Source organism: Thamnophis elegans, chromosome 7 (genome assembly GCF_009769535.1).
Source record: "Thamnophis elegans isolate rThaEle1 chromosome 7, rThaEle1.pri, whole genome shotgun sequence".
Taxonomy (NCBI): domain Eukaryota; kingdom Metazoa; phylum Chordata; class Lepidosauria; order Squamata; family Colubridae; genus Thamnophis; species Thamnophis elegans.
This window is the reverse complement of record NC_045547.1, coordinates 11,583,492-11,607,228: the sequence shown is the minus strand read 5'-3', so window position 1 is coordinate 11,607,228 and position 23,737 is coordinate 11,583,492. Positions and strand designations below refer to the sequence as shown.

The 23,737-nt window shown below is 35.1% G+C and overlaps 1 protein-coding gene across 1 annotated transcript in view; it reads right to left on the bottom strand.

Annotated features, from left to right (window-relative positions):
• LOC116511224 (1-phosphatidylinositol 4,5-bisphosphate phosphodiesterase zeta-1-like) overlaps positions 1 to 23,737 on the bottom strand; it is a 54,811-nt gene that overhangs the window by 5,309 nt on the left and 25,765 nt on the right. Inside the window, exons 5-12 of the mRNA XM_032221094.1 lie at positions 19,119 to 19,320; positions 13,421 to 13,565; positions 12,780 to 12,932; positions 12,286 to 12,507; positions 11,343 to 11,499; positions 9,752 to 9,868; positions 2,574 to 2,746; positions 14 to 146 (exon numbers count right to left, since the gene is read on the bottom strand). Of these exons, the coding sequence (XP_032076985.1) occupies positions 14 to 146; positions 2,574 to 2,746; positions 9,752 to 9,868; positions 11,343 to 11,499; positions 12,286 to 12,507; positions 12,780 to 12,932; positions 13,421 to 13,565; positions 19,119 to 19,320 (1,302 nt within the window). The remainder of the gene's footprint in view (positions 1 to 13; positions 147 to 2,573; positions 2,747 to 9,751; positions 9,869 to 11,342; positions 11,500 to 12,285; positions 12,508 to 12,779; positions 12,933 to 13,420; positions 13,566 to 19,118; positions 19,321 to 23,737) is intronic.

Genomic DNA, 23,737 nt, shown 5'->3' with positions numbered 1-23,737 from the left:
ATGATCCACTTACCATTGCCCTTCACAACACAACTCTGTTGTTTTGCCTGGTCTTCTGGAATGCCATAAATTTCTAATATAACAAGAGGGTCGGCTTTGTTAGTTCTTGAAAGGTTGCTAGGTGGTAACTGGTGGCCACTAATAAGCTGCATAGATGCAGGAAAAGATACCAGTGTTAACTAGGATGCTAAAATTTAAAATTATTACTAATATTATTAATTATTATTTAATATTATTACAAGCATTAATATTTTTCCTATGAATGTTTCAAAGCCTATCGTAAAGTATTGTGGGAAGGGGTGGGGTTTGTTGCCTCCAGAATAATTGTTTTTTTTTAAAAAAATCATTGCATTAAACTCTGTACTTTGCTGATATTTCAACTGCAATTTGTTTAATTTTTACCAAAATTGTATCCTTCCAGAATCACAGAAATGTCACTGGCTCGCAAGGTAAAACTATAGAATAAAGTATAAAATATAAACATGCAACAAAAGCTCAAAAGAGAGCATGGCCTCAGGGCCCAAAAGCCCTCACAAAAATTTCTGCCTTCAAGGTTTTTTGAAGGAAAGACTGACAGTGTTGGAGACAGATGGATCTCCAATAGGTCATTCTTAGGAAAAAGCTCCATCACTGAAAACCAACCAGGTGGGCTTTGCCAAAAATTCCTCTGAAAACAAGTGTGCAAGAAAAAAAACTCTTCTTGCACACTTATTTTAGAGGGTACCTCAATAGGAGTCTGTAATAAAGTAAAGCTTTTTGAACTAAAGTAAGTACTCAATGCTGGAAGTTGTTTTCTATTTATATCTGCATCATTTCATTGCATTTTCAAAGATGGTTTGCCATTGCCTTCTTTCTAGGACTGAGTGAGAGTGACTACCCAAAGTCATCCAAGTGACTTCAATGCCTAAGGCAGGACTGAAAATTGAGCTTTTCAACTTGCAGTTCAGTGTCATAACTTGTAATCAAACTGCGACACTGTCTCTCGCTCTCTGCCAGAATTTATGAAGAAAAATAAGCCAACTTAAGGAAACAATAAAGGATAAGAAGAAACAACAACACTGTTCTCTGTAAAAATATGATACTGAATTGAGACTACTGTGATACCGTACATTCATGCCGTTAACTGACAGCCTTCACATTCAACCAGTATTTCTGGACTATTCCAAACCAGACTAATTACAGAAATTGTTCTACTCATTTGAGAGCATTGCTTCCTAGATACATATCTTTTTTTTTTCAGTGATAAAAATACTAATTTAATCTCACAACAAATAAACTGTGCTTTAAAGATCATTAAACCAGACTTTTCATATCCAAATTGAATGCTCTAGTCATCAGGCTCCCCAGTAAACATGTTCACTGTGGGACTTTGTAAAGACAAAGGCAAAGGCAAAGTTAACCAGATAATGAGACAGTGCTAAGAGGAATATGTCCTTCCATCTGAATTCTTATGCATCAAACACAGCACATCACCATCTTAGAAACCTGGTCATCTATTCATTTCTGATTAGTTGGAATAGTCTGAGGATGAATTAAAAAACTGAAATGGTTTCTAGAAATACACCATCCTGAAAGTATTCATGCTCATACCTTATTATGAGTATATCATATCTTATTATATCACACCTTATTATGTTCTGGATGTGATGAAGTACCATCTCTGATACTAATCCTATCCCACAAAAACTGTACCTGAGCAGATGAATCCAGACTCTCCCTAGCACAAAGATATCAAAAATTCTATCTTTTTATTTTCAAGTCAATCAGATTTTTATAACTCACATTTAATATCTCTAGTTCAGATGCTACCAAGCTTAACTGATGATCTGCTTGGGTCATATATTTATTTCCATGCTGCATTATCTTAGCCAAGAGTCATTTTATCCAGCAGCCAAAGCATAGCAATCCAATTAATTGTACAGTATTACTTGTGTCTGCTTAAAATTAAATCTTATTCTTTTCAACTGTATTTATATCTTAGATCTGTATGCAGCCTTCTTCAATCTGCCACTTGACAATTATATTAAGAATTGAAATCTCACAACTTCTGATCAAGTGCAGTTTTTGCCCATACTGGCTGCAAATTCTGAGCGTTAGAACTTGAGATTTTCAAAATGCCAGGTTGGGGAAGAACAACACTTATTAAAAATATGTATACAAATAAAGTAACAACCAGCAACCAGTATACAGAAATAACAAAGCAGAGCAAATAGTCAACTCAAACACCAGTGTGTCCCTAAGCAAGAACTAAAAATTTTAATCAGCTTCTAAAATTAGTTATTATATATGTGAAACCATTCCTATCTCCTTATGGCTCATTTTAAAATGTGAACATTTAAATCATCATACATATACCTTAGCTCAGAAACATGCCATGCCATCATGTATATTATAAAACTCTCTGAAGAAGATCATATTAAGTATATGCAAATATATAATATGGGGGTCATGCTGCAATGATGACACCAGCAAATTTTTGAGCTCAAGAATTCAGGCAGAAAATCCAGAAAGCTGCAGTACTAAGCATTTGTAAAAGCAAATCAGAGCAAATAATATAATTTAAATGAACTTACTTTAATTGTAAGTGTAATTGCTTGATGGTTTGCAGATATATTATATGGGTTAAATTGTGTGTTTTCATTTCTCAAGAATTCAGGTTTCAATATATAGCCACAGCCACCATTATCTGAAAATTTCCCAATTTGAAGATCCATTTGTACTCCAGGTGTTTGAAAATTTAAGGCCACTGTATAAAGGTGAACATTTAAAAATTGATGAGAGAGAGAGAGAGAGAGAGAGGGAGGGAGGGAGGGAGGGAGGAAGGTGGGGGGAGAGGGAGAGGGAGATTGAGATTCTATATAAATTCTGATGCAATGGGTACAATTTTTTCCAGATATGCATCACTGGCTACAAACTAATACAACTGCAGGCATTCCAGAAAAAAAATGAAAATAAAAAAAGTTAAACCAATTTGTGTTTGTAATTGCATTATCTATTTTTGTGAAAGAAGTTTCATGTATATTCATTTGCATAATGTATGTTTATGCAAGTTTTGTTTCTATCACTAGGGTATGACTTTTAATCAGAGCTTCTGGCAACTGCTTTTTAACAGGTTCTACAGTCTATGGTCAGAAAATGCTTGAAAATCTCTATTCTAGTGGGTGAAACCCTGAAATTAGCTAGCTTATCCCTGACTTAACCCATATAATCAGAAATGTAATTGAAAGAATTCACCTCTTGTACTTTTGTGACTACATAGCATGAGATTTTCTCCAGGTGGCTGCTGCTTCCTCTCCTCTCCTTGTCTAACATTCTTAAAGTTCACAGCATAGTTTACAGCTCTCACAGCAGTCTCCATTGCTAAATCCTTTCTCAAATTTCAGTTCTTCAACAGCTTCATCTTGGACAGTTACAAGATGACAGCCAAAAGACATGGATGGATGAGGGAACCCCTTCAATTTTCTCTTGCTATCGAGTGGTTGATATGTTGAACAGTCAACCAACCAAGCCATAATTTCAAAGTATAAAAAAACAAAAGTTCAGCTAGCTGATGGTATGATGGGAAATAAAAATTTAAAAAAATGCAGTGCATGGAGAGACCGAAGTATTAGGCCTGCCACATTTTCACATGGTAAATTATGTCTGTCAAAGGAATCACAAATCAAGGCCCTCCTAATGTTGTTGATTAAAGCTAACAGTGGGAGCAATTAATCAGTGGACCAGCATCCCTCTGGAAGTTGTGGCTGCTCCATCACTGGAGGTTTTGTAGAAGAGACTGGGCAGCTATTTGTTCATAATGTTATAGGGTCTCCTGCTAGAGCAGGGGGGTTGACTAAAAGACCTCCAAGGTCTCTTCCAACTCTGTTGTTCAGTATTCTGCACGGACAACAGAGCAGGACAGTCTCAATCTGAGTGGGCAGTAAGGATGTGTTCTAGTTCCGACCAATGGAAAATATAGAATTATTGTCTCCTATGATATTGAAGTTATAAATGCAGTCTAATTGCATTTATTACTACTAATTCATATACAATTTGTAATCTAAATTTCTATGATTTTCTTCATGAGTACTATTGCCATTAATGTATTTATGGAATCAATTTCTATTTCTTTTCTATATATGTATAGAAAAATAATAAATATAATAATATATAAATACATTTATGTTTTATTAAATAAATAATTTTCAGCTTTTTTTTTTAACTAAGGGATTCTCAGATAATGATTCCTAAAATGCTGGTATGAATTTATGCAACTGCCTCTCAAATAAAGCTAATGATTTCATTGGTTTACGGTTAAGCAAGAAATAAAGTACTTTGACTAATTAAATTTAAGCTATGTATCAAATACAAAAATGATATAATTATACAATTTTACAAAATAAAATAATTTCATTGGAAATAAGTAATCTCCCCCACTCTCTCAATAAAATTTAAAAACATATTCTTAAGGAGAGAGATGAGTATGCTTGCTTTCTCTAATTCCTGAAACCTGAGTTTCATTTTGAAAGCAGCCATTGTCATTCCCCAAAGTAAAAATTTCACTTTACTCAATAAAATTGGTGAGACACAATATCTAAATATAATTTTCAAGAGTTGCACTTCAGTCCATATTCAGAAACTTGCTAATTTGCATATCATGTGGTATACTGTCATATTCTTTTTTGAAATCAAGATACATTATTTACAGCATTCCCAAAATTTAATGAAGATTTACTATTGGTGAAACACTGGAAGGCAAACTGATTTTCTGTCCCTTAAATCCATTCTGTTACTATGGCCATTGTAAAAAAATAAAAAGAGCATTTAGGAGACTATTTTCATTTATTGAAATCCAGCTATTAAAAACAAATCATGAATTTAATAGATTTAAAATAATTTTCTACATAACTATTCCAATATACAGAGAGGGGTTGAGATGTAGGATAAGTGGTTATACTCTACATTTATATTAGTCAAGTATTTGATGTAGCTGTTAACACTTCAGGCTAGAAACTGGGCTACTGTGAGTTCTAGTTCTTCCTTGGGCACAAAGCCAGCTGGAGGATCTTGGGCCAGCAACTTTCTCTCATTCAGGAGGCAACAGCAAACCACTTCTGAAAAACCTTGTTAAGAAAACTGCTGGGACTTGTTCTGTCAGTTTCTGAGAATCAAATACAATTAAAAGGAAGAAGAAGAAGAAAGTATTTGTTTTTTTTTTTCATTTTAAGGGATAGTGTTGGTATGTTTGTGTGCTTATGTTTTGCTGCTTCCAAAATGCTTTTTCTTTAAAAGTCTGAAATTGAATGTAGAATTGATTATTTTGTCCTCACATAGTTTTGCTTTTAGAGAACAATGTGCATAAATTGCATCCAGAATAATTTTCAGTAGACGTCTATAGCAGATTTCATGAAATAAGATAAATCTAAAAAAAAAAAGGAAGGCTAGCAACCAATCATCTTTGGAAGATTAATTTTTTTGCCATTGTCTGGTATCTCTGCCCATGGAAATGGAAAAGTGTAATAGAAAAAAAATCCTGGGAAAAGCAACATCTTTCTTATAAAACCCGTCATAAATGTGCGTGCGCGCGCACACACACACACACACACACACACACACACACACACACCACCACAGATAGATATCCTTAATGCTCACATAAAGAAGGCCTGGGTGCAGAGATGAGTCTAAACTAGACTCCATCCAATTTGACATTTCCAGAAACATTCTAGAGAGTAGGCACCGTATTTCTGCCACAGAGCACATATAAAATCACACTACAAATAGTGGGCAATCATTGAACACCTGAGTCTAAGACACAAAAACATTCTACCAAGCAATTTAGTTACAAAATGTCTTGGCTTTTAAATTTATTTTTAGAGTAGCTGCATGCTACTTGCTCACTTAATAGTTCAGGGTAACCTATAATTAAAACAAGTCTTAAAACATTAAAGGAACAATAAAACAAAGCATTTTAAAATGGTTATTCGATTAAAAGAATGAAAAGAATGAAAAAGTCTGTTATGCCAATAGCAAAATCCTAAACTGGCAGCTCCTGCTGGTTAGCACAGATTCCGAGGTATCCTTCTTAACGCCCTTGGCACACCATTCTGCATCAATTTCAAAATTTCTGAACCAAAGTTAACATTAGCACCACATAAAGCACAAAACCATAATCCAAATAGTAAATTATCATTGTGTGATTATAATCTTAGAGAGATTACTTAGAGATAGCTAAGACCTTTAAGACAATAGGGAGTAGAACATAGTTTAAGCATGCAACAGACATAATATTTGGAAGCAACTCAGATCGACACCTCTCTAATTAAATCTCTTACTGTAATATGTAGGAGGAATTACACCACAATTACACTTATTAGATAATCTGTTGTTATAACTATTCTCAGCCTTCCTGTGGAATTAATTTTTTTTTATTCTGATCTACCTGGCAAGTTTGTCAATGGTCTACAATGTTGAAGCAGCAAAAGACTGTGAACCTTTATGATAGTATGCATGACACACAATGATGCTATACAAAGGTGTGAGTTAAATTTATTTTTTGCTGAAAAATGAGGTGGATCTCTAAATTAACAAACAAAAAAGGTTAGTTAGGTTCTACATGGCTCAGCAAATATAGATTGCCTGCAACTGCTCTAAGATAATTGTCTAAAGAGTCCAGAGTTGCTTAGTGAATTAGTAGGCAGCTAAGTTGGATGAATAAGTGAATAACCAAGCAAACAGGCAGTCAAACAAATTCCTTTAAAAAGATTTAGAGGACTTTAACAACTTTTTCAGAAAATGATTCTTTTTCTATAATTTTTAAGAAGGCTTTCTATGTCTGCCTCTACCAGTAATTTTGCCTATGAGAATGTCACCAGACATTTCCAGAAATAATCTGATAGCTGCCTTTCAATAGACCAAAAGGTTGCTTATGTTCTTTAAAGGAGATTTCTTGAATAATAATAGAGGTTTTCTCATTATGATTTCGCTGCACAAATATTAAAGAGTCAAAAGACATACATTTGACACTAAGCAATGATTAAAGGAAAGGGACTGAAAGAGCACCATCCTTTGCGACATGTTGTAGGATTCCATATGTGCTAGTCGTTCCTGACGCTAGGGGGCAGTGCTCATCTCCGTTTCAAAGCCAAAGAGCTGTCTAAAGATGTCTCCGTGGTCATGTGGCCAGCATGACTAACTGCCGAAGGTGCACGGAACGCTGTTACCTTGCCACCAATGGTGCCTCCTATTTTTTCTACTTGGATTTTTACATGCTTTCGAACTGCTAAGTTGGCAGACTCTGGGGCAAGTAACCGGCGCTCACTCCATTACGTGGTACTAGGGATTCGAACCACCGAAGAGCCAACTTTTCTGATTGACAAGTTGAGCATCTTAGCCACTGAGCTACCAAGTCCCTTAACTAGGCTATAAAAAGAGGGCTATAAAGCACTGTAAAGAGGTATATAAGTCTAAGTGCTATTGCTACTTGCACATCTGTGTAAATATGTAGCTATCACCAAAAGGCATCAATTACCTTGTTTCGAAGAAACTTAACCCCAAGTAAGCATTGTAGCCCCAGCCTTGCTGCTCAGAAATGAAATGCCCTTAAAATATACTGTATGTTGACATATTTTCCTGTATTCATGAACAGCACCATCATATCATATCTTCTTGGTCCATTTAGATTAGTATTATGCTAATAACCATTCTTCAGAAATCTAAAACAAAAATGTTTCCCAAACCTTCATAAAATTGCTAAATATTAAGTCCTAGCCTTTTTAATGCATAATATATGCTGTACCTTTCTGTCCCCTTACCTAAACCTAACAGCAGAATTAACCAGTTAATTATATCCAGAAATAAATCTTTAGTCAAAATATAGGCAGTTCTCAACTTACTACAGTTCATTTATTGACCATTCAAAGCTACCACGACACTGAAAAAAGTGACTTATAACCATTTTTCATACATAACCATTGTAGTATCCCCTTGGTCATGTGATCAAAATTCAGACCCTTGGCAACTAACTCATATTTATGACAGTTGCAGTGTCCTGAGGTCACATAATCACCTTTTGTGAGCAAAGTCAATGGGGAAGCCAGATTCACTTAACCATATTATTAACTTAACTGCAGTGATTCACTTAACAACTATTGCAAGAAAGGTCATAAAATGTGATAAAATTCACTTAACAAATGTTTTGCTTAAATTGTTAAATTGTGGATGTAACTTGAGGACTACCTATACAGTAGTTCTCACAATCTGCTATAGACTTCTCTACTGGAAGAATGCTACTTGCACTGTTATTCACATCTGCTGTCCAGAATTTAGCTGTGCCTTTTCCTTTCTTCATAGTGGTTTGATGATATGTGCAAAAAATAATTGCTACTGCCAAAGTGGTATATGTGTAGAGGAGTGGAGGGAGGGGGAGAGAAAAGAGGTAGTCCCGGTACCAAAATTTTTCATAAAAGTATGATCTTCCAAATCTAATTTGTTTCAACCAGATTATATATGCAGTCAATGCATTATGAAGTTATTCTTAGATCTTCTTCTGCCTCAAGGCAAAAGAGGCTACAAAGTGAAGTGAAAAGTGAACTCTATGGAGCCTAGACAGGAGAGGAGAGCTGCAAGAACAAAGGTAGATTCCTTTCTCTGCTCTATACATTTCTAAGAAAAGAATAAATTTGCACAGAGGAAGGTCAGCAAAGTTACTTTAAATATAGAACTCTTGCAACTTCATATAAGAATCTAAGAAATTGATGCTTTAAAGCTTAGGATGAAACAGGTGAAGATTAATGGCTGCCTGGAAGTTTCTTTTTAGGCAAAATATCTGCACTAGTCATGTTCTTTCAGAAGCATAGTCTGAAGTCTCTAAAGACAAATGAGAAAGCTATTCTAATTCCTGTCATTACCTACTATATGAAGTTGGAGGATATGCTGAAATCCTCCAATAATCTCTGAAGAAAGAGAGGAAGCTCTACACTAGTTGTTGGAAGACCAATCACTCCATTCATACCACAATATGACCATGGAAATCACAACACGTAGAAAGGAGCTGCCAATATTCCAGCTATTTAGGTGCACAAACAGAGAATTTTGTATACAAGGCATATTCAAATTGACTATAAGTCTGTCTACTGTTGTTACAGCCTCCTAAAGCAAACCCAATTTTGGGAGCAGAATTATGCCACTTCTTAACACTAAACTCTAAACACATATATTTCATTTTAGGTGATATCAGCTAGCAAACTCTCCAGTTTTATCATAAGGGAGATATGATAGCTGTTTTCCAGTATTTGAGGGGCGTTCACTGAGAAGAGGAAGTGAACTTATTTTCCAAGGCATCTGAGGGCAGGAGGCCATTAGTGGAAGATCTTTAAAGACAGTTCCAACCTAGAACTAAGGAAAAAATTTCGGACAGTGAGAACAGTTAATTAATAGAATGGCTTGTCTCTGGAAGTTGTGGCTGCTCCATCACTGAACATTTACAAGGAGAGACTTTGTAAGGAATGGTATAGGCAGGGGATTGGACTAGAAGACCTCCAAGGTCCCTTCCAAATCCATTATTTTATGTTCTAAACCCACAAAGCTGCCTGCTTCCACATGCAGATTTCTTTTCTCCCTCCTTTTTTTGAATCTGTGTTAGTTATAGAGAATGCTAGAAGACTCATGCTTAGCGTTGTTTCATAATACTGAATGGTTTAAATACATTTAAATTACTATGCAATATGAAGAAAAAAATATACAGTAACAATAATAATCTTAAAACACATACCCATCTGACTCCCAACATTCCAAAATTCCTGAGGATTATAATTAGAAGAGTTGGTTCGGATTCCTCTAGGATATATTCTTGTGAGAAATCTAAGAGTATGTTGAACAAATTCATTTGCTATAAAGAGACACATACAATACTGCATTATCGAAAGGCATGAACAGCCAGTTTTATAGAACAACTGAAAAATAAATGTATCGATACGTTCAACAGAAATACTGGTGTGAAAATTTTGAATATTGAAAATATTGGTTTAAATCCAAACTACTACTTGATTAGCAACCTTCAATCCATGTCCTTATATTTTAAGTATTATTTATATTTATAATTGTTCCTTCATTTTCCAGAATTAAACCTTAATAATAAAATAATACAAAATATAATCAAGTGACATAATCAACTTAAACTTAAAGGCATATCTACCTCTACACCTGTGTATAAACACACATTGCCTGAAGAAATATAATATATTCAGTAAAAAGAAGAAATTTTATTAATCTCAAATACATGTTTTACTTATTAGATATTTCTAATTGATTACAGTATGATCCCTTCATGAGGTTACCATAACCAAAATATATGGGTCACCAAATCAATAGGAGACATTCCTCATGCTGGAATCCTTAGACTATATGTATATATAATTATATATAGTCATGTTTATTTGAAGAAGAAGCAACTAACAACTTGCTTTCAGTCCAAAGCATAGTCTCATAGCTCCTACTGTAGCTCTCTGACATTGCTATTTGCCTCAGTGGGTGCTATACCATGCAAGCAACTTTACAACAACAGAAAACAATTTGGCCAGGGATGATACTACCTCAGTAAGGAGCACATCCTGGTTTAGAATCCTATGATGGTTTTTCCATAAAATAAAAAGGCCCATTTAATATGTTTTTTAAAAGTACAAAAATGTGAGGCAGTGCTCACAACATACTGCATTCCTCATCTGTATCAGCATTCTATTATGGAAACAGTAGAAACAGGTCAAATAAAACAAAGCATCTATCATATCATGTGAAGTCTTATCTTTATTACATGCCCAATGCTTTGGTTTTAGATCAGAAGAAAACCTAAATTTAAATATTCTCAATGTGAATTTAGAAGCACTTTAGGCAGGATTAGGAGCAGGCAGGTGATAATAACCTGTTTTTTAGATATAAAAAGTGGATAAGGGACTAGGCACAGAAAGAGGCATAAGACAAGACAATTTCCATATCTGAATTATTCCCACTTTGAATTGGGCTGAAAGAACCCAATGTTCAGTGTATTGTTCAGTGCATCACATTAGTTGTGCACTAATAACTTATGTTTAATTATTTTAAATGAGTATAAAATGGCAAAAAACACTTATTTACTTCTTTCTTTTCATATTTCATTAGAGACAAACTGTAGCAGCCAATTACTGTAGGTACCATGAAGCAAATCTCCAACACAGAACTTATGGTGAGAACTAAATGGAGACTAGAAACATTTCATATCCTCCCAGCCCTGGGCAAATTGTTTAATAAAGCATCTTATTTATTCTGATGCCTAAGCAAGAGAAAACACCAACACCATCTATTTTATTAGTCTGAATGCCAAAAATTACCTTTCAGTTTTGCCAGCTTTCTGGCTTTTGCTTCACCAATTGAATTATTTTCATAAAAACGCTGATTTTTTCTTGAATCTTCAAAGCTTGTAAATTTCTGAGATTTGGTATATATTACAAGTGCCGACAGTGCCAAGGCAATCTTTATTTTCCTTATCTATAAGTAATGAGATAACAAGTGAAGAATGATTTAATTATCTTTTTACCATCCTATCAACATTTATACAAGGATATCAGATAATTTTGGTTGACAATCCTTAAGGAGAAAAAAAAATACTTCTATTCATATAGCACCCCCCACCTTACAATAGACTTTAGCTTGTAACACCACAGAAGATTATATTGTGAAATTGGATTTATTTGAATTCAACTTTCCATATCATACTCTCAATCCATTCCAGCACAAAAAATCTTGACTCAGTTACAATTATATTGCTGTAGCCTTAAATGATTTAAGAAGCACAATTAATCATAACTAATGTTTACTGAGGTATTTATACAAAACTAGATAAAAACTAAAAGGATCCTTATAAATGTAAATATAAGAGGCAGCCCTGCTTGAACAGAAAAGATAGCAGATATGCAGAAGAGAGTAAGTTCTGAATCTGGAATTCAAAATAGTACATTCCTTAAAGTTCATCACTTAAGCAATAACACAGACATTTTCTAACATTTCTTGAACTTCAAGTTCTTTTTCATACATTTTTCTGTCCATAGCCCTAAGAAAGCAAAATTGCATTACTTCTGGTAAATGAAAAATAGCAAACCTGCTTGAGATAAATACTAATGTGAGGTTTATAACTGCACATCCATCATACAAACCGACTTTGAAGACCAAATATCTTCCTTTGAGAACTTTCCTAACCTTTCAGGATCAAAAGATTTTCAAATGCGAACCAAGAAAGGTCTATTTTTCTTTGAAAATTTAATTTCACATACATACTTTTTGTTTCTTACTGGGGGGAGCTGCACGTTTCCAAAGTGCTTGTCTTTTCTTAACCAGAGATTCTTTAGTGTGTTTTAGCTCATTATTTGACTCTTCATCACTTGTTTCCTCCTCTTCAAATTCTCCTGTTTGACCATGACTGTCCTTATCTTTCCTTTCAAGTGTTTCTTCAAGTGTTCCAATTTTTTTATTTTTTATCATAATTTTAAATTTTAGTGCCTATAAAAATAAGTCAATATTATAATAGGTTAATAAGACTCCCCATTAACATGTGGGATATAATTTTAACAACACCATTGAAATATATAGTACAAAGGTATCCATCTCCCCTTCAAAATACTTCCATCTGTTCCTCAAACAAGAGTTTTGAGTCTGGAAGGACCCACAAATTGCACACCTGGTCTGCCTGCAGCAGTCCAATCCCATCCACAATAAAAGATGGAAAAGTCCCTATATGTAATAGTAACAATAATATTTTTTTTAAATGTTACCTCAGGAGAAGGTAATTCAGTTGGTATGGTGTCATCTATTGTAAATGTAACCAGCTGGTCACGCAGAATACTTTTTAGATAATCCACCATAACTTCCTGTTGTTTAGGACTACAATGATTCTCCAGAGACAATATCAGAGGATAATCAGAGACCTGAAAATGCAATTTCAAAATTATTAACCTCCTTAATTACACAAACAGGAAATACATACAACTAAAATAAGCAATATTGCAATTACAGATATTTTCATTAAGACACAAGAAAATACTATGGCATTTTAAAGTGGTCCCAAGTAAATAGCTCATAGTGCTGCTTCTGTAAAGGGCTTACTTTCTTTTCAGTATGGTTGTCTCCACTAGTGAGAGGACCAAAACCATCTTGGTGCTGAAGAGACCATACATTCCCTCCTCTTTCATCTATTCTTTTCCACTGCAGTTGCAGACGTGGGTTGGAACGGAGCTTTTATTTGGTTCTACTCATTTTTAAGAGGAAAAGTTTCTGCCCAACAGATTGTTTCATGGTCCATGTGGTAGGTGCCTTTTGTTTTATGCTGCTGAATTCTCATCATCCATCAAAACTCTGAAGGCATGTGGGTAATTAATTAAGAGTATATTAAAACATCTGTCACACATGTACCTACCACAAAGGCATACTTGTCGATCACTTGGATGACGGTCATAAAGCTAATTTTGTTTGTTAATGTATATCCATGATAAACGACAGGATCGTTATTGGGTCCATCCCAGCAATCAATTTCCAGGCACCGGCATCCTTTCATCAGAGCACTTTTTAAAAAAAATAGAAAAGGAGTCATATATTTGCTACTGAGAAACTAAAAATGAAAATAATTTGCTGGCATTCTTAGTCTGGTTCAAAGCTAATAGAATTGATGTCCTCTAACATAATTGAGGGAACGTGTATAAAAAACTTCCATTTCAAATTCTACCAAAACATGGACATTTTTCCCTCACAAGGAATTGTAATATGTAGGTTTGGGTCATTTAAAATAAACAGATTTCCTCATTCAACATTGTCATTAAAGTTTGTTATGACAGTGCCAGCTTTCTCTAGCTGCAGTTGTGAGGAAATACTCAGTATCTGGTCCAAAGGAAAATCCTCAGTGCCTGGTCCAGCTATATAACCCAAATTAAATTTGTTTCATGAAATTTTGTTATTCTATTTTTGGTTACAGCCAGAGATGTTGCTCCGTAGAAAATATATTTTAAGGTTCTCATGCTACAGTACATGATTTCAGTCATTTTGAAATAGCACATTATAGGGTTATTACCATGGAAAGTTGTGGTTGAAAAATACTCTTAATACACTTATAACAAAAGCACCACAGATGATTAAAAAGTTGTCTGGCTACAATAGTGTGCTAAGAACTTCACATATAAGAAAAATGTAAAGGATGCTATTTGTAGATCCTTTATTTTAACTTGACTAGTTCACTCAGAAAAATCCTCAGGAAAGAAGTTTAGTTTCTAAGGCAAGTATTTATCTGAAAAAAATGCACAGTGGGCTATCCAACAGTATTCCCAAAAGTTAATGTTGTAGCACAACTGCTGTAGTATACTATGCAAATTGTGCTTCCACAGCTTCTGGAACGTAAACTATGAATTGCCATTAGGAAAAGACTATTGCACTGTGAGCCCCTGAAGGGTAAGAGTATTAAGATTTGTACCCCAAAGAAAGGATGTAAAACTTGGTCCCATTAATTTCAAAGGGTTTTAAAATCCCAACAACTTCAAAACTCATTACATAGCATCATTTCCTGGAATACTTTAAAAGGCAAATGGGGACTCCACATATTGAATATTTACCAATTTTGGCTTTAATTTTAATTTTTCATGTAATGAAATATAGCTTTAGAATTGTAAACCATTATTCTAATAGACAATGATTTTGCTAGTTTTGTTAGTGAATCCATCCCCTGAATAGTACAGAAACCCAATTAAAATATCCCAGACAGGGATTATCTTCACTCAATTTGTACATATCCAGGGAAAAGTGTACCACTTGTGTAGTTACTTTGGTCCACCCTTGAATTGTTCTTACTGGAAATAAGTTTTTTCTAACATTCAGGTAGAATTTGCCTATCTTAACTTAAACCCATTATTCCATTTTCAGAACTCTAAAATGTTTGAAAATAGGTTCCGACTTCAGAAACTATTTTGAGGTATTTGTAGAGTGCACTTGTATTCCCCCTATTTCCAAGAGGCTAAATATTCCCAGTTCTTTCTAGCCCTATCAATCTGTGAATCTTTTCCAGTTTATCTGCATCTTATTGAAAACAAATTGCCCAGAAACTGACAGAGTATTCAAGTGTGTCGCCTTTTTTATAGACATATCACACTGCTTAGTCAGTTTTGTCTGGAATGACACCTGAGCCTGCATAAATACTCATTTAGCAATTAATTATTACTCCAAGATCAAATTCACAATTATTATTATTTAATACCTATTAACTATAGATTTGACTTTGCAGTTGTCTAGGTTTAATATCATTTTGTTATTTTCAGCCCATTTCTCCAACCAATCAATACTATTTTAAATTATTTTTTGTTTTCAAGGATAACAATTGTCCCACTCAATTGTATGTATTTGAATGGAAGAGTTATAATATTTGATTCCAATTTGATAAGAGTCTTTGCACAACACTTGAATACAATTTTTGAACCAGCTTCAAAATTTTATTACAATTCCATTCAGTTCAAAGTTTTTATTACATGGAGTACTTTACCATATATCAATATATACTATGTCTATGGTACTCTCACAGTCTACTAAACAAGACATCTAATTAAAAATGAGACGTTAGCCTGACAAGATGTGTTCTTGATAAATATATATTGCCTTCTGTTAAATACATATTATTTCAAGATACGGGTGGTCCTATATGATCTGCTCTTTGGTATCAGACTAACGAGTCTAGTTCATTATATCTACTTTTCCCATTTTTCGAATACAATACATACAATACATACAGTAGATAGCATTTTCTAATTGCCTGGCATTTCACCATTTGTCAAAGAGAATACATAAAGATTCTACCACACATCAGCAAATTATTTCAGAATTCTACAATGTAATTCATGGCCTTCTACTCATTCAGAGTAAAGAGGTCTTTGTATTGTCATTTTCACTAAACAGTTTAGTTTTTTAAAATTTTTTGAAAAGGAGCCTATTTATTTTCCTCTATACTTCCAGGCTATCAGTATCTATTCTTCCTTAGTAACATTTCCCTCTCTTACATATGGTCTTTTTTGTTTTCAGAATTCTAATTAGCATTTTGTGTAAATTGTACAGGTAATCTGTAAGGGCTCCTCTCATAACTTAGGAAAGTGAAGACTCTTGAAATGGATTGTTTCAAAAGGAACCTTTAATTAAGAAGAATGGAAGCCGTTAAAGGCAAAGCAACATCTGAATCCCTTTAGGCAATGCAAGTACAATTAAAGTAATAGTGACTCCTCCTCTTCGTTAGAATGCATATTCTAGCCAATACACAACTGGGAAGATGTTTCCTTTAACAACTGCCCTGAGAGTCGAATAAACATACATTCTCATGGCTATCTTCAGTTAGACATTAAAGGAAAACATCCCACATGGCCATCATAAAACATTCCCCAAAAGGTGATGGGATCTCAAGCCTTTCAGTGCCAGGAAACCAGTTGTAAAATATCAGTTGTCACAGGCACTGCCAATAAATTGACTCCAAGGCCCTCCTTCTTCCAATTGAATGACAGTATCACTTTTAGTTTTACAACTAAAATTTTTAAAACCATTTGTTTAGGGACTGTTCAAGTTACAAAGGCACTGAAAAAATGGATGTACGGTGGTTTTCACCCTTACAACTGTTGCAGCATCCCCATCAGAGATGGGTTGCTCCCATTTTGGCCCAGATCGGGTGAATCAGTAGTAGCGGTGGCAGGAGGCTCCGTCCACCCACCTTGATGCTTCTGTGTATGCACAGAAGTGTTTCGTGTGCGCGCACCCAAACTGGTAGTAAATACATTGGCAACTACCACTGATCCTCATGGCCACATGATCAAAATTTGGGTGCTTGACAACTAGCTCATATTTATTTTTTACATTAGCTTTTTCTGAAATGGAATCCGTTCAACTTGCTCTGAATTTATTGAAATCCACTTTTCTGAAGTCCAAGGCACATGATCAATTGAATTAAACTTTAGTTTCCCTTCACATTAAGAAAAATAATATTAAATGGTTATTTCTTCTTTCTATTGTATCTACTTCCTCAGCTAAGTCTTCTCAACTAGGAAAGTCAACGGGGTGAGTGGGGTGTCACTCGAATATTCAGAATGAGAAATCAATAGGTCTCAAGGCATAACTCTTGCACTCAGCTGCTATTCAGGAGATAAAACTTTTCACCCCTCACAATTGAGTATGTAATCCTTCAAAATAGAGATTATCTGTTCATTTGTCTTTTTTACCTCTCTATTGAACTTTACTGGTAAACTACTATTAGCATTCTTTGGTCACTCGTTTTGTCTGACAAAATCCTATTAAATAAGATACATGGTTTAACAAAAGTTGTTTTAAAGATAGACATAGCAGGAAGCCCTATTCAGTCAAGGTAGTACCACTCAGGGCTAGGGCACAAACATTTATTATGTTAGCTTTTTTCAGAGGAGACAAAGTAGAAACAGTTTATTAGCAGCAGGATTATTAGAAGTCACAACTGATTCCAAAGCAGGTTCTCGAGTTTGCCTTTCTTCTCTGTACCCAACCTCTTAAATTCCACCAGGAACCATCCAGAAACAATTAACTATTCTATTGTAAAATATAGATACACAGATTAGGTGAAATGCAACTCAATAGCAATAACTGCGAGAGTCCTAAGGAACAATCACTTAAATATGAGCTCCATGTGCAGGCCGAAAACATGATTTATCTTGGGCTACTACAAATATATTCCTACTCTCTTACAGAATCTTTGACAATGTTTAAATAGTTTTACACAACTGGTTATCTGACTCATATCTTTTGTTTTCCTGTCCTCCTTTAAACCCCTTATATTAGCAATGGCAGCAGCATCTAGACTTCTATACTGCTCCACAGAGCTATACAGCCCTCTGTAAGTGATTTACATACAGGACAGCATATTGCCCACAACTATCTGGATCCTCATTTTATTGACCTCGGAAGGAGGAAAGGCTGAGTCAATCTTCAGCCAGTGAGATTTAAACTGCCCAACTACTGGCAGCCCGCAGTCAGCAGAATTAGTGTGCAGTAATGCATTCTAATCACTGCACCACCACCACTCTTGCTAGTTATTTTTTAACTTTTGATGGTATGCATGTGTTTCATCATACACAAGTGGACACTGCAGAAGGTCAATAATACCTTACCTTAGAAAACTAAGCATTGATAGACTTGATCAATATTTGTAGAAGAAACTGTCCTAAAATCTCAATGCAAAAGTTCTAGGCTAGCATAAGAATAGATGGCAAGCAACTTCTATAGTTTTGCCAAGAAAATGAGATGAATGCATCCATATAGGTTCAGCTAGGCTCAATTATTTTTTTTTTCTTCCTCTTAAGCGAAAAAATGTTCTGTACATATTGTTCCCAGGACATATTGTTCCCAGGACCAAGAAACTAGTATGCTTGGGAGGTCTGTCTCAATTATTAACACATGTTTCTTAAACCTTATACACAGCACTGGCTCCTAAAAATTCTACGTTTTCAATGTGCTTGTTCTTCCATCTTGCTGCTAATCTTCTGCGATCTGTTCCTCAGTCCTTCCTTCTCTGCACAGGATTGATCCATATAAATTAAAGAACTCCTGGAACTGAGAAAGCATAGCACAAAACATAGTACAATTCTAGTTCTCTAATGAGAAACCCTAAAGTACTATAAGTTCTCATACTCCTTTATTCTCTGATGCTTATTGTTCATTATGTTTAATGGTCTGCCTCAAAATAGCTCTAGCAAATCTTAGAAACTCTTGCAAATCTTACGAAACTCTGAATTATATATATGACTAAATGAAGTTGTAAATCATGCAGTGGACTATTTATGCAAAGTAGACATTTTACTCTAGCATGCCTTTGCACAGGCTATATGGGTTTCCTTGGTATATTTATATTTTGAAAATGTATATTCTTCTCTTTAAATCAAAACTTGATAGCAACACTAAAATATTTATCTGTCATATTGAATTATAGCTTAGCTACTTTGCTTTCTGTTTGTGGTTTTCAGTGGGTTTTTTAACAATGTTTTAATTTAATTTAATGAGATTCAGGAAAACAGAAGAAGCTGTTCTACTGAACTACTTATTATATTAAACGAATGATTCAAAATGGTTACAAATACCTTGCATAGCCCCACAGATGACTCGACCCTATTAGCTGATCAGATAGCAGGTAGGTGTTATGTGAGGATGAAATGAAGTATTCACATAGCGGACGGGACATATCCTGGTAAACAGTTCTGTGCTCACTTTTAAATATCGCGCAGTCCTCAGAGGTCACATATCTTATAAATCCTTCAATTGTCATCTCTTTATTTCTCTTTGCTGAAAGCCAGAACATTATAAACACACACACACATATATATCCAGCATGAACACAAAAAAATTAAGCACAAACTGAAAATATTCCACACTAAATACGTATATTAATGTAACATGGAGTGTCAGATCACATGTGAAAATCTAAACTGTTCTTGCACTCAGTGATGAGGAATTGAAAGAAAATGAATCACATATGACATGTATTTTATATGCTCATATAACTTAATCAACTCAGTAATTGAGTTATATCTTTCATGGGATTTGGCTGATGCACAGTATCTTTATCTTGCTACGGTTATTCAGGTTATGCTTAACATCCTATAAATGAAATTCTCTCAGAATAGTGTTTGCTGTTCAGATAGATGCAATATTATCAGTCAGATCACAAACTACATTTGATATTAGCCAACATACTATACGGCATACTTGTGTGTATATTTAATATATACTGTAAACCCAATAAATTGTCATATTGTTTCTACATATAAGACTTAATACTATGCCCGGAGCCTTTCAGAATTTTCACCTGGGCACCATTGTATGGACTGTCATACAATAAGTTAGATGCCCAACAAAATAAAGCACCATCATCTTGCAAGGTTTCTTCTGAAACTGTCAAAATGACAAAAGATACCATGATCTTATGAGATTTCTACCTCTTTTAATTTAGTGAGGTTGTGAGGAAATGGATGCATCCATGGATGCACTTGATTCTGTGGACTGGAGGTACAATTTTGCTAATCCCCAAGTCAGAGAGCATGTCTATTAATATTTTGTCTCAAAAATAGTTCAGTAAGAACCAACTAGGAATTGTAGTCTTAAATTTCATCCATTTTAAATTATTTTACAAACATAATGAAATTTAAACTCCTGTCCATAACTGACTTCTGTCCTCTGATTCTAAAGCAATGCTGCAGCTCTTATTTCCCCCAATTATTGTTCTTTATCTAAAGGATTTTATTTCCTAAAGTCATTGGATATTTTAACACCCAATCTGTATTTGACCCCCAAATCTCTTTAATTTTTTTTCCCTCAGGAAATAGCAAATCTCAAACTTGTTCAAAGACTTCCTTTGAAACTAAGTCAGTTAAGCACCATTATGATTGTTTTGTCTCCTTTCTATCACATAATATTCCTGCAATATAAAACCAATGCAATATAAGTATGTGCCATATCTGTTTATTTATTTATTAAATTTATTTTGGGCCCATTTCACTCTACAAAGTGACTCTGGCAGAGACTCTGCCCCATCTCTATGCATGTATAGATGTCTCCCAGGATCAGGGTTAAATTTGAGGTTTCATAGAAGAAAGATTTATTCTACACAAGAAAGGACTTCTAGTCACACCAGTGATGTGCGGTGAGGTTCATGGCCGGTGAGGCAAGCAGGCAAAAGCCGCCCTATGTCTGCCAGCGCCGAGGCTTCGGCAGGGCTTTCAGAAAGCCACGCCAAAGCCCTGGCGCGGCTTTCCAAAAGCACCGCCAAAGCTCTGCCACAGTGTCCACCATACAGGCAGGATGTGTCTCGCTCTATGGCGGACGCAGCAGCAGGGCTTTAAGAAATAAAAAATAAAGTGCCAGCCCACGTGCCAGCAGAGGCGGGTAAAACACACACACACACACATTACTTACAATAATACAAATTATAATTACTTACAAATTACAATAATTTTGAATTCCTCCCTCCCTCTGACCCACATACCTTTTCCAGCTGTTTCACAGAGGATTTCAACTCTCCTCTTGTCTGCCATGATGAAAATGTAAAAAATATAAAAGGAAAAAGGCAAGAGCTGCTGGTCAGGCTGGATTAGCTGCTGCCAGAGCCTCCAATAGATGACTCTGTTTAACTGTTTAAAAAAAGCCTCTAAAAAAGTGCCCTCTACAGGAGGAGGCGAGAGAACCACGTGCCTCATCTACATAAGGAATTTTTCGCCTTTTAACCCTTGCTTAACTCTGCTCATGTGATCATAAAGATAGACTAAATGAGGCACATGGTTCTCCTGCCTCCTCCTGTAGAGGGCACTTTTTTAGAGGCTTTTTTAAACAGTTAAGCACTAAGCAGAGTCATCCACTGTGACTCTGGCAGTAACTACCTTAGCCTTTTTCCTTTTACATTTTTTTTTCTTTTCATGATGACAGTGGTGAGGCCCTGCCTCTCCTGACTGCACGTCCCTGAGTCACACTAATATCATGTAATATTGCAAAAGAGCAAACAAATAAAATACATTAGAGCCAAGGTGGCGCAGTGGTTAAATGCAGCACTGCAGTTCAGCGGTTCAAATCTCACCGGCTCAGGGTTGACTCAGCCTTCCATCCTTCCGAGGTGGGTAAAATGAGGACCCAGATTGTTGGGGGCAATATGCTGACTCTCTGTAAACCTTGAAGAACTGGCTCGCCCGTCAGGCCTGGGGATAAGAATCGCTACCCCGCCCGAATGATGAATGTATGTTGTTTACTATTTTATTATATGTTGTTGTCTTAATGTTGTATTCCCCCCTCCCTGGTTTTCTGTGAGCCGCCCTGAGTCCCCTCAGGGAAAAGGGCGGCCTACAAATGCTAATAAACCAAACCAAACCAAACCAAACCGCTTAGAGAGGGCTGAAAGCCCTATGAAGCAGTATATAAGTCTACTGCTATTGCTATTGCTATTTTCTGTTAATAGGACTGATCAACAAATAAATCTGTTTAAGTAGGATATTAATATTTTCCTTTCTTTATAAGAAAAATTATCATGGATCACATAACTTTATCTATTGAACTTTTTTTTAAAAATGTGTATAACATGCTTCTATTTATATGTTTCATATATTTAATCTTGCATTTGGGACTTACGAGATTCAGGATATAAAAATGAATTCTTTAAAAAGATGCAAAAAGCAAATAAAACAAGATCTTAAGGGTATGAAGTGCATGACTGGCTTTATTTCCACCCAAAGCATACTTTACTTTTATTCTTCCTTTTTGATCCCAATTATTTCCAAGGCTCACTTTCTTAGGCTATAAGTTCTTTAGGAAGAGAGTAACTGTATTTTTCAAGGAGGGACACTTTCCTACAACTAAGCCCCTAAGACAAGTAAGCTGCAACTAATTAAATGACTGCATTCATTGTTAGACATACCTACTTACTTCAAAACGTTAAACAGATCATAGGCTACACTCCTGAAGACAATATATTATCTCTCACCCTTCTATTCCAAAGCTGCAAGCAGAACATATATACAGCGTATGGTCTGTTTTTTATCTACTGCATCTTATACTGCCATGCTCCACAAGCATGCTGTTATTACTGTTCCAGCAGGTCTCTACTATACAAATTTGATGCTGCTGTTGCTAAGTGCTAAGAAGCTAAGAAGACAACATGATTAAATATACTACTTTCAAATGCAAAGGTTATGAAGGCAAACAGCAATTAAAGACTGTTTCAGATGTTTAAGGCAAGAGGACAGTTTAATTCTTGTAACCGCCAGATCAGAGGAGACTGGCTTGCTTATTATCTTTCACAAGTATGCTCCTCTTCAGAATCCATTTCGGCTCTCTTTGCATACTCATCCAGATGCAAAAGGCAACTCACATGTGATCACGTGCAATTATGGGATACTGTACTTAAAACAGCCACTATGTAAGCTAATATATAATCTTTATTATCTAATACCAAAAAATTCAAAATATATATTTTCTCTCCCCACCTTTGGAGCCTATAAATAAAATCAAAAATATATAAATAAATAATGTATCTGTGTGCTTGTAGGCTTATAACGTAATATATTTTCCTCTTAAGATGACTTGCAAGATTTATCGAGTTTACATTAAATTTCTGTTCACAAATTCTTTCTGAACAGAGGACTTTAAAATAAAAATCTTCACTTGAGAAATCCCTGGCAAAACAGCTATTATACAATAAGTCACTCCTGGCAAATGGACTTTCATGCTATTTAGCCATGAGAATAATTCAGCAATTTTAGCATTTAATTTAGCAAAATTAATTGCTGAGGCATTTTTTCTCATAAAAGTGCCATGCAGTGATGGAAGGTTACGGTAGCTTTTTTGCACTGTGATGCACTTCAATGATTTTTACATGTTTTTCTAAGCTACAGAACAGCAAATATGGGAAGTTTCAAGGAGTATTTTCTGGAATGTATGGAAGACAGCAATCACTAAGTCATTCAAGAAACCTATGTGGACATGTCCATGATGTTACTAGGAGTTAAGCTAAACTCACAGCCTACATATACAAACAAGCTCACACACTATTTTTTTTATTTTTATTTTTAAATAAACAAACACAGACAAACATAAAACATAGAACCATCTTCCAGTTACATACAGTGTGTCGATTGGTTACAAAACTTTTGTGCTTCCTCACCATAGTCTTCACTTACAATTTATAGAGAATTTCATATTATCAATCTGATGTATGTAT